The sequence below is a fragment of the Sapajus apella genome, unplaced genomic scaffold, assembly GCF_009761245.1.
Source record: "Sapajus apella isolate SASKATOON/1434 unplaced genomic scaffold, GSC_monkey_1.0 scaffold136, whole genome shotgun sequence".
NCBI lineage: Eukaryota > Metazoa > Chordata > Mammalia > Primates > Cebidae > Sapajus > Sapajus apella.
Window position 1 is genome coordinate 1,203,506 of NW_022437076.1, and position 11,799 is coordinate 1,215,304.

The window sequence follows — 11,799 nt, forward strand, 5'->3', positions numbered from 1 at the left end:
GTAAGGACAGACCCAGAGCGGAGGGGAGGGGACGGAGGCACCTCCACGCAGACAGCAGAGTAAGGACAGATCCAGCAGCAGGGTTCAGAGTGGCCTGCGGCTGAAGGAAGGCATGAATGCTGAGTCTAGATAGGTGGTCTACACAGGTGGCAGTGAAGACATAGGCCCTTGGCTCAGGTCCACCCAGCAGCGACGTGTTTCTGACCATGAAAACCTGGACCCTTTTGTCAGGCCCTTTTCACACACACCTAACACCAACCCCCTCAGGCCCAGGGTGACATCAGTTTAGAAGTGAGACTTACATCATCTAACAATCTGCTTCCCTCTGGATCCATCTTAGAAAGTTCTCGAAATGCTTCATCCCCAACAAAGCAAATTTCATGTCCATCCTACCTCAATAAAGAGAAAAGACATCGGTCAAAAAGACATCTCTGAAGAATCCCCAGTCCAGCCTGCGCCACCCGAGTAATACTTACAGGGTCGGCCAGAATGACCACCTGCACTGTTGCTTTCCCCGGGGTATCCAGGCTCACCAGGGGCGTCAGAATCTTCTGCTTCTCCCTTTTCATCAAATCTTCTAAGCCTGGTAACTTGAGGAAAACAAAGATGCAAGGTGAGCCAGGGGTCACACACTACTCACGACACGGCCCTCGCCAGCCCCAGAGGAGTGTCAGAGCCCAGAAAGAACCAAGGCGCCATTTGTTTGATTTTATTATCTCAGCTGCTCTTGAAACAACTGCTGAACTTGATACAAATGCCACAATCAGAATGAACCTTGAGAGAGGAAGGGCAAGGTTCTTGGCTGGGCTGAACTAGCTAGCCACAGAGCGTGAAAGATCTGGTATCAAGCACTACCTCTTTCTGGGGGCAAGAGAAGGCAATTCTTCCAAATGCTGCTGCATGGTCCACCGCACCCTTCACGCCCTGTAGCTCCAGCTTACACTGAAACAGGAAAGGGGCTTATTTTTTGGAACAGGTTATACATTACATGTGTGTAGCAGAAAAATTTAAATAGCATACACTACAGCAATAAAGCAAAAACTAAGTCTCTGTCCTTCTCTCAGCCCAGAGACAACCAGTAAGCAGTTGCTTGGGTACCCTTTTAGAAGCACTGCATGCCTACATCTTTTTCTTTCACACAAATGGTAGCATTACTGACAAATTATTCTGTTCCTTGTTTTTCTCCACTTAACGTTACCACATCAATACATAAAGATTTGCCTCAATCTTTTTGCTAGCTACATAGTGATCCATTTCATGAATGAACCATAAATCACTGAAGTATGTCTCTAGTCCACAGGACACTGACGTTCTCATATGCTGTTATTACAAACAATGCTGCAACAGATACCCTCCCACACACTTCTTTGTGCCTATGTATGCTTAGCACATCTGTAAAATAATTCCCAGGAGGAGAATTGCTGGGTCAAAGTACAAGGACTAAATCATGCTCAAATGCTAGGTTATTAAAAAACAGATGACAAAGATGGTGCATTAAATCCATTCAATCTCCCTGATTAAGCAATTCCACTTCTGAAAGGATACATCTATCCCCAAATAGAAATGAGGTAATATCTGGGTGGTAAGGTTATCACTTACTTTCATTTCCTTCTGTTTATCTATGTAAATATTGAAATCACTGTGAAGAAACTATGAGAACACCTTCATGTTAACCTTATCTATAAAGGTTATGAGCCATTTCTAAGCTTCATTTGTAAGCCAAATTCAAAGTAACAGGTTAGTTATTCTCCAGGACTGCTCACCTGGTTATCAGCATAGCCCAGCAAAGCCCTTTGCTTTTCTTCATCTTTTTCATAAATTTTCATGCCCAGTAGATTACACCAGTAGTTCAAGGACTTCTGAAGATCAGACACTGCTAGAGTTACTTTTAATACAGGATCTGTTGGGTAATAAAGCGGAATAGACAGATCAATTTAATGGAATGCAATAGACCAAAACACGCTCATGTATACATACAAATTCAGCTTATAAGAAAGGGATTTTTTTCTTTTCTTTTCTTTTCTGTTTTTGAGACAGAGTCTCACTCTGTTGCCCAGGCTGGAGTGCAGTGGTGCAATCTCAGTTCAACCTCTGCCTTCCAGGTGCAAGGGATTCTCCTGCCTCAGCCTCCCGAGTAGCTGGGACTACAGGTGTGTGCCACCATGCCCAGCTAATTTTTGTATTTTTAGTAGAGACGGGGTTTCACTATGTTGGCCAGGCTGGTCTCGAACTTCTGATCTCGTGATCCGCCCGCCTCGGGCTCCCAAAGTGCTGGGATTGCAGTTGTGAGCCACTGCGCCAGGCCAAGAAAAGGATTTTAAGCCAATGTAAAGCCCGGTACAGCGGCCCACGCCTATAATCCCAACACTTCGGGAGACCGAGATAGGAAGATTGTGTGAGCCTGGGAATTCAAGACCAGCCCAGGCAACACAGTGAGACCTCAGCTGTATAAAAAAAATTTTTTTTAATTAGACAGGTGTGGTGGCGCATATAGTCACAGCTACTTGAGAGGCTGAATCAGGGCATCGCTTGAGCCTGGGAGGTTGAGACTGCAGTGAGCCAAGACTGCGATACTGTACTCCAGCCTGGGCAACAGAATGAGATCCTATCTCAAAAAAAGAAAAAGACAGTATGAAAAGCCTCGTTATTCAATGGATGGCACTAAGAAGACTGGCTAATCATTTGGCAAGAAAAACTTATATCTCTGAAATAAATGACAAAATACTTCCTGATGGGTTAAAGGAATAAGTTTAAAGAATGAAACCATGGGAAAAAAAAAAGAATGAAACCATGAAAATACTAGATACAGCTGATGATTTATACAATTCTGGAATAGAGGAAGACTTTGCTTTAAACTTAACACCAAAGATAGAAAAACTATGAAGAAAAAAATTCTGCTACATAAATTACACAAAATGGAAAACTCGCAGACAACAACAAAGAAAAGGAATTACAAACAAAACCAGAGTACACGGCACAGTAGGAAAAATTGCAATATATTGGACAGAAAGTCCTTAATGTGTAAATCACCTGTAAATACTAATAGGAAAAGGATGAACATGCTAGAAAATCAGGCAAAAGGCACAAAGCAATAATCCACAAAAGAAGGAATTAGATGGCCAATTAACATATGAAAAAATATTCAACCTGACCCCCTTCCCAAAAAAGAAGTCAGAATTCACATAAAATCTTTTGTTATCTAATGTGCAAATCATGTTAAAAGTTAGCAGTGTTGGCCAGGTGGGGTGGCCCATGCTTGTAGTCCCAGCACTTAGGGAGGCCGAGGCAGGCAGATCACGAGGTTAAGAGATTGAGACCATCCTGGCCAACATGGTGGAACCCCATCTCTACTAAAAACACAAAAATTAGCTGGCCAGAGTGGCATGCATCTGTAGTCCCAGCTACTCAGGAGGCTGAACCAGGAGAATCGCTTGGACCCGGGAGGCGGTGGTTGTAGTAAGCCGAGGTCATGCCACTGCACTCCAACCTGGTGACAGAGTGAAGACTATGTCTCAAAAAAAAAAAAAAAAAGATTAGCAGTGTTAGTGTAGAGGGTAAAATCACAGCCACATAATACTTGTTAAGTGTAAATCAGTACATTTCTGGCAATAATTTGACAGAATGTACCAAAAGCTTTGAAAAATGCTCACTGCTTTTAAAAGAACAAGTCCATTTTCAGCCACTCAAAAAGTAATTGTGGACGTATGAAGGGCTTTTAACACAAAGACATTCATCCCAGTGTTGCTTAGAACAATAAAACACTGACGGAAATTTCCAATAAAGAACTGTTCATCTTCCTACAATGTAACAATACAATGGAACCCTAGGAAAGGATGTGAAGAAACGTATACACTTAATATATATATGTATTGTTGACAAAAGATTGGAAAGATATACTCTAAAATGTTAGCAGCGGTTATCTCTGGATATATGGGTACACGTTCTTCCGCCCCCACCCCGCCTCATCTGCTTGTCTATGGAAAAAAATTCCACTATTTTGTACAAAGAATAAAAGTCATATTGAAACACCTCCTGCTACTGGAAACTTTTCACATTGTAAAGTGACTTTCTGAAGAGCTGTTCCACGTCTCCATCTGAATATGATAAATTCAATACATTTTTATTTGGTTTTCGCTGCCTTAGTCCCGTTTGCTAGAAAGGCAATACCATGACTAAGACACGGTATTTCTCACAAGTGCCTCTGCCTAGCAGACTCCTTCCATTGACTTCAAAATCAGCAAATCCCAGTAGATCTGGAGCTGAAGGGACGCAGGACAGGAAGGTAACAAGCAGGTTAAGCAGCACAGGAGTGAGTAATTCAAAGGAAAGATGAATGCCAGGTAGACAGATGGGTCTGACCACATTATCAACCAGAAATGCCCAAAGGGATTTCCATCTCAAAGGGCAAACGCATCTTAGCACTGTGGGGCTCTCTACTATTTTCAGTACTGAAACATCACTAAGACTGGAGGAAAAAAATGCAGTGTAGCTAGTTGCAAAGGTTAAGTTTTAAAGTCAATCAATAACCTATCAACAAAAAAACACCATACACATCCTTTAAATCACCAGCAAAGTACAGAAACACCATCTCTCCATGAGTCCCACACAGCCAAGTCTCACCTCCCACACTGGAACGGACTGATCTTTCTTTTGCTGAGCACCAGATGATAAACAAGGAGCATCAAACATTCTAGGGAGACTCAGCATGGGGGCCCTGGGGACAGGAGCCAAGCAGCAGGAGAGAGACAATGTGCATGCATGCTCCCTTCCCAGGCCACCTGCAGGAGTATGTTCATTAAGGGAAACAGCAGGCAGGGTGCCCCTGCCATCACCCACATTTTCCCATTCTTGTTTTGTTTTGCAGAGCAGGTGGCTGAATTTGCAGGAATTAAATACAGAATTAAATACTGATGAGGCTGCCTCTGCAGTAAACAAACCAAACCCTGCAAAGTTTCCTTCTTGTCTGGGGCAGCAGTCACCATGAGGGCTCCTCACCTCCATGCCATCCCTCACTGAGTCCCAATGCTGAAGTGTGGGAAACGGACCTCAGCTCAAGACTCATGGCTAAATGGTTTAGGGATGATCCTATTTCTCTTCCCAGTCATTGGTTTTGGAGCAGGCACAGTATATCAAATGTGACCACGAAGTTTGCTGAAAGATTCTAGGAAAGCTTTTCTTCTGCTCTTAAAGCAAAAAGGACCAGGGCCAGTGGCTCACACCTGCAATCCCAGCACTTTGCGAGGCTGAGGCGGGCGGATCAAGTGAGGTCAGAAATTCAAGACCAGCCTGAACAATGTGATGAAACCTCATCTTTACTAAAAATACAAAAATTAGCTGGGTGTGGTGGCAGGTGCCTGTAATCTCAGCTACTGGAGAGGCTGAGGCTGGAGAAATCACTCGAACCTGGGAGGTGGAGGTTGCAGTGAGGTGAGATTGTGCCACTGCACTCCAGCCTGGGTGACAGAGCAAGACTCCGTCTCAAAAAATAAATAAGTAGTTTTTAAAAATTAATAAAAATACAAAAAGAAATAGCTGGGCATTGTGGTGGGCACCTGTAATCCCAGCTACTCAGGAGGCTGAGGAAAGAAAATTGCCTGAACCCAGGAGGCAGAGGTTGCCAGGAGGCAGAAGTTGCCGTGAGCCAGTGAGCAGAGATCATGTCACTGCACTCTAGCCTGAGCAACAGAGTCTTAAAAAAAAGGAAAAAGAAGTCAGTGTTTCCTCTCCTACCAGATGGGAACGTGGGAGCATGCAGCCCTGCCTGCAGCTGGCAGCCCTCCTGCAACCCCGAGGGCACCAGCTCTAGGAGAGGGACCCGCAGAGAACAAGAGAGCAGAGAAAGAGAAAACCTGGTGAGCTGGTGAATCATCTAACCCTGGAATCTTTCTTACCTATAGAATGCCTGCTCTGTGAGCTAAGACATTTTCTAATTGTTCAAAGTTGTTGGGTTTTCTGTTATTTATGGATGAAAGAATCATAAATCAGTACATTACCAGTGAAACAGAACCACTCTAGACCCCCTATTGTTATGCACTAAAGTTTGATATGAGAATATAATCTCTCGGATAACAGGTAAAAGCATTGGCTGGGGAAGACACGTCACATGAATGCAGAAAGACTCTACAAAAAAAAGACAAGCGGCCTTCACTCTCCATTCTTCCAAGATGCCTTTAGATAGATGCTTTGACTGGTTCTGGTGTCATTACCTGACTGAGGTAGGCTGCAATTCTGCAAATAGAACTTATATCCTCCTGGGGCCTCGGTTTCAAAAACACCTTCTGCAACTTCTGTCAGCGGCCACCCCAGCTTCCTGGCATTGCTGACAGCCTGGCTAGAAGCGACTGTGAGACCCTAAAACAAACAACAGCATCACCCAAGTACATATGCACACAGACACTTCACAGAACAAGACCACGAGCCCAGCCTCACTGCCTACCGCCTTCAGGTAAAATCACCTAAGATTTCACTGGCATCCAACATTTTCTTCTAGTGACTTAAAAACAGGTTTTGGATGTTTTATCCCACAAATGTTCACCTTCATGAATAACAGGACAAAAACTGAGATGCCAGTGAAGTCTGATTCATTTAATACCAAGGATAAGTGCTTCTAGTTTTAAAGATCTAGCCAGAGAAGCCTTGATGTTACCTTGGTCTGTCAGCTAGCTACCTATTTAAGATGACCTCTTTTTGCTTTTTTTTGTTGTTGTTGTTGTTTTGAGACAGAATCTTGCTCTGTCACCAGGCAAGAGTACAGTGGCATCATCTCGGCTCTCTGCAGCCTCTGCCTCCCCAGTTCAAGTGAGTCTCCGGCTCAGCATTCCAAGTAGCTGAGACTACAGGCATGTGCCACCACACTCGACTAATTTTTGTACTTTTAGTAGAGATGGGGGTTCACCATGTTGGCCGGGATGGTCTCAATCTCCTGAACTCATGATCCGCCCACCCTGGCCTCCTAAAATGTTGGGATTACAGGCATGAACCACCATGCCAGGCTGTTTTTGCTTTTTTAACAACCAACCAATCAAAAAATAAGTAAACTATCAAGGTTTCCTTACATCTAATCAAAGGACCTAGAAATGTCCACCTATGCTCTCTACTAAGGCTTAGATTATTCTCATGGCCTCTGTGCCCCCAGACTTGTAAACCCATTATCCACTCTGAGCTGCAGTCAACTTCCCACAGCGCCTTCTGTGGTCCAACCCCAGACAGCAGCCAGCCGGGTTTTCCCTTTGCTCAAAGTCCTCCAATGGCTCTTCATTTCACGCAGGGGTGACTTAGGGCCTGGGAGGCCCTATGTGATCTTACCCCATGCCACTGCTGACCCCGTCTCTCACCACTTTCCCCCACTGTCTCTATTCTAGCCACACTGGCTTCCTCACATGCCCTTGAACATGCCACATGTGACTTGGGGGCTCAGAACAGGCTATTCTCTGCTGGAATACTCTTCCCCCAGACATGCACATAGCTAACTCCCTGACCTCCTCTGAGCATCTGCTCAAATGTCATCTCTTCACTCACACACACCCTCAATACCCTCCTCAAATTTACAACCAGCCACCTACCCCCAGCCAAAAATCTGCTAGAAAAAAACGGTATTTACCATAAAGTCATTGCCAAGCTTGTAGTCTCCGATGCCATAATTGTAAGTCAGTTCTGCAACAAAATGGTCATCCTCAGGCCCAAATCCCACCATTGTTTTACTCCATTTCCCATCATAAGGCCTAGAAGATAAAAGTCAATGAAGTCAGCGACCACAGACAAATCTGCCTCAGGCCACCGCCAGAGAACTACTGGGCACAGAGAGATGAGCAGTCATGACTGGTCCTAAAAGTTCTCTTAAGGATGAGATGGCCTCAGGTGGTACAGAAAGCGACGTGGGGAGTGCTCATGGGACCCTACGACAAGCTCCAAAGACTGGCTATTCAGCACCTACTTGAAGGAAAGATTTGTTCACCTTTTCTGTAAAGCAGGGAACAGAATCCTAAAGACAGCTCTCCAACTGACCTCTGTGACTTCCTTGCCTATCAATCAAAGAGCATCAAATTCCTAACAGGCCTTGGGCTGTTCCAACTTGACATGGCAGTAAGCTTAAGAGATGGCTGGATATGGTGGCTCACGCCTGTAACCCCTGCACTTTGGGAAGCTGAGATGGGCGGGTGGATCGCCTGAGGTCAGGAGTTTGAGACCCGCCCGGCCAACATGGTGAAACCCTGTCTCTACTAGAAATACAAAAATTGGCTGGGTCGTAGTGGCACACACCTGTAATCCCACCTACTAGGGAGGCTGAGGCAGGAGAATTGCTTGAACCCGGGAGACAGAGGTTGCAGTGAGCCAAGACTGTACCACTGCACTCCAGCCTGAGCGACAGAGTGAGACTCTGTCTCAGAAAAAAAAAAAAAGATACTCGAAAGTCGCTCCTTCACCCAGAGAATCTATTTCCATCTGTGGTATCATATATTTGTTCACTGCCCCTGGTTCCTGTCTCAAGAGCTCCCCAAACCTCTGGAATTTCCTCACAGGAATATCTTTTGTTCTTCATCATGAACCCCTTTCAATCACACCTGAGTTTATGCTAATGAGGTGACTCAGAGTGAGGCCTCTATATAGACTCAAGCTGGGGCTGGTCATCAGAAAGACAAATGATTATAGGACTGGAACTTTCAGTCTGGGAAGCAAGGGGATGGAGACTGGGCTCTCTTAGGCTTGAACAACAAGACTTGATGAGCTTCTAGGATGCTGAACACATGGAGGTGCTGGGAGGGGAGGTTGACCAGGAAGAGCAGGGAAGCTCTGGGAAGTGCACGAAAGCCCCGGGAAGAGCAGGGAAGCCCCAGGCGGGAAGTGCACAGAAGCCTCGCAGCCCACTCTCCTTGCCTTGCCCTAAGTATCTCTTCTGTCTAGCCAAGTATCTCTTCTGTCTAGCCGTTTCTGACACATATCCTTTACAATAAACCAGTAAATGTAAGTAAGTGTTTCCCTTAGTTGCATGAGTCATTGTAGCAGATTATCAAACCTGAGGAAGCAGGGTGGGAAGCCCCAACTTGTAGCTGGTCATCAGAAATACTGAGATCCAGACTTGGAATGAGCACCTGAAGTGGGGGAAACCTTCTGGGACCGAGCCCTGAACTTGTGGGATCTGACACTAACTCCAGGTAGAGTCGGCATCGGATTAAATAACAGGGCAGCCAGCTGGTACTAGAGAGCTGGAGAATGGCTTGGTGTGCCACAGAGAAACAGAGGATGTGTTAACAGTGTTCCCGAAGTTGCCTCCCTGGTTTACTGCCTCATTAATTAAGTCCACTGCTTTGTACCCACTTTAAGAAACTGTCTTCTGTTATGCAGGTGTATTCAGACCCTAAGGGAAATTTTAAGAAACAAGGTATTATACCCATTACAGGCAGCTTTGCAGCCTTCTTCAAATTCCTCATGCCGCAGAACCTGGGAAGAGATTTAAACAAATTGCAAAGCGTTACTAGTACTGCTCACAGCATCTTTAGCACAAACTAAAATGTCAAAACACAGATATCATCATTTGTAAGCTTTACGTGTAAAAGAACCAAAGAAAATGAGCCTTATACTTCTCCCAGGATAGGAGTAGTAGAAGGAAGCACAGCTTGACACCAAAGGTCAGGCTACCAAGCCAGTTGTGAAATCTATTTAGACCAGTAAGCAGTGCTATGTCATGGGAAAAAGTGTGGCCTTCAGCATTAAAGAAGTCTGATTTGGGCCGGGTGTGGTGATTATGCCTATAATCCCAGCACTTTGGGAGGCCAAGGTGGGTGGATCACCAGAAGTCATGAGTTTGAGACCAGCCTAGCAAACATGGTGAAACCCTATCTCTACTAAAAATACAAAAATTAGCCAGGCATGGTGGTGTGTCCCTGTAATCCCAGCTACTCGGGAACCTGAGGCAGGAGAATCACTTGAACCTGAAAGGCAGAGGTTGCAGAGAGCCGAGATTGCGCCACTGCACTCCAGCCTGGGCAAGAAAAGCAAAACTCTATCTCAAAAAAAAAGAAGTCTGATTTGGAATTCCGTCATTAGCAGTTGTGGAGCTCTGAGCAAACTGCTTAGAAGCTGAGTCTCAGTCTCCTAATATGTTATGAAATGGATGTTATTAAGGCACCTAATGCAGAAACCCTGTATACAGTAGGCTCTCACGGTGTTTGCTCTGGTTTTCCTTTTTGCTTCCCACTGCTGCTGCTCAAGTTCAAGTTCCCAACACTCAGACTATTAAAAATCATCTTTATTGATATCCTTCCTTAATATCACCACCAAAGTACATGCCTAAAACACACAGCTCTGCTCCTATCACTGCCTAAGAATGTAAGTGAGCTCCCTTCTTACTGCAGCATAAAACCCAAATTCTTTAGCATAGCATTCAAGATACTATCGGAACCAATGCTGACCTGTCTGTCCTGATATCCCATCTCCTCAACTTCAACTAAGCAACCTCAACTAAAGGTACAAAAAACCAGTGTTTTCCCAAACCTGTGCCATCTCTGCACTGGCTCTTCAGTCCTTCCATGTAGCGCCTCCCTCTATCTATCTGTGGCTATCCCATCTATCTTTAGAGGGCAACTCAATCACAATGTCTCCATGAACTATTTCCTGATCACCCAGGTTGGAAAAACCTTTCCTTCTTTTGTATTTTTACAATAGTAGCTAACACGAATATAATGCACTATAACCTATATGTTAAATACTACATAGACAGTAACGTGTTTAGTCTTTACAACAACATTTTGATCACTAAGGAAAACAAGGGAAAGCTCTGTGGTTTCTGCTAACAAAAGTTTTGTGGTCGGCAGGGTGCAGTGGCTCACACCTGTAATCCTAGCACTTTGGGAGGCTGAGGTGGGTGGATCACCTCAGCTCAGGAGTTTGAGAACAAGCCTGGACAACATGGTGAAACCATCTCTCCACTAAAATACAAAAAATTAACCGGGCATGGCGGCGTGTGCCTGTAGTCCCAGCTACTCGGGAGGGTGAGGCAGGAGAATTGCTAGAACCCAGGAGGCAGAAGTTGCAGTGAGCTGAGATCGCGCCACTGCACTCCAGCTTGGGCAACAGAGCAAGACTCCATTTCTTAAAAAAAAAAAAATAAACTGGGGAGTTTTTCACTATCAAATTCTGACTTCCATTACTATCGTCTTCGTATAAATCCGTTCCAGCTCCCACCCCAACCCAGGCCATGAGTTCTAATGGAGGAGAGACATCCGGGTAATCTGTACCTTTTTTGCCAAAACTCAACATAGTACCCTGAAAACAGCAAACATTTAAACAATGACCTGAGGAACTCAGATAACTCCCTTCGAACTCCCTGCCTACTGCGCTGTCTTTACACTAAACAGCGCTCTTGCACCTTTAAAGCCTTCCTTACGGTGTGTTCCCTACCTCCCTGGCTTATCACAGGGGTTCCCCAAAACGCAGTTCCCTTGCGTTTTCCAACCAAGTGAGTTCTGCAGTAACAGCTTCTCAGGACCGGAGAGAGACCGCTTCTGGGTGTTGCTGAAAATGGGATGCGAGGCCGGGTGTGGTGGCTCAAGCCTGTAATCCCAGCACTGTGGGAGGCCGAGGCGGGTGGATCACGAGGTCAAGAGATCGAGACCATCCTGGTCAACATGGCGAAACCCCGTCTCTACTAAAAATACAAAAATTCAGCTGGGCATGGTGGCGTGTGCCTGTAATCCCAGCTACTCAGGAGGCTGAGGCAGGAGAATTGCCTGAACCCAGGCTGGAGTGCAATGGCGCGATCTCGGCTCACCGCAACCTCCGCCTCCTGGGTTCAGGCAATTC

At 45.3% G+C, this 11,799-nt stretch overlaps 1 protein-coding gene across 1 annotated transcript in view; it reads right to left on the minus strand.

Moving 5' to 3' along the window:
* The window catches only part of GLOD4 (glyoxalase domain containing 4), an 18,918-nt gene that overhangs the window by 5,399 nt on the left and 1,720 nt on the right, over positions 1–11,799 (minus strand). Inside the window, 7 exon segments of the mRNA XM_032263458.1 lie at positions 303–389; positions 477–590; positions 856–942; positions 1,764–1,900; positions 6,207–6,351; positions 7,601–7,721; positions 9,389–9,438. Coding sequence (XP_032119349.1) covers positions 303–389; positions 477–590; positions 856–942; positions 1,764–1,900; positions 6,207–6,351; positions 7,601–7,721; positions 9,389–9,438 — 741 coding nt within the window.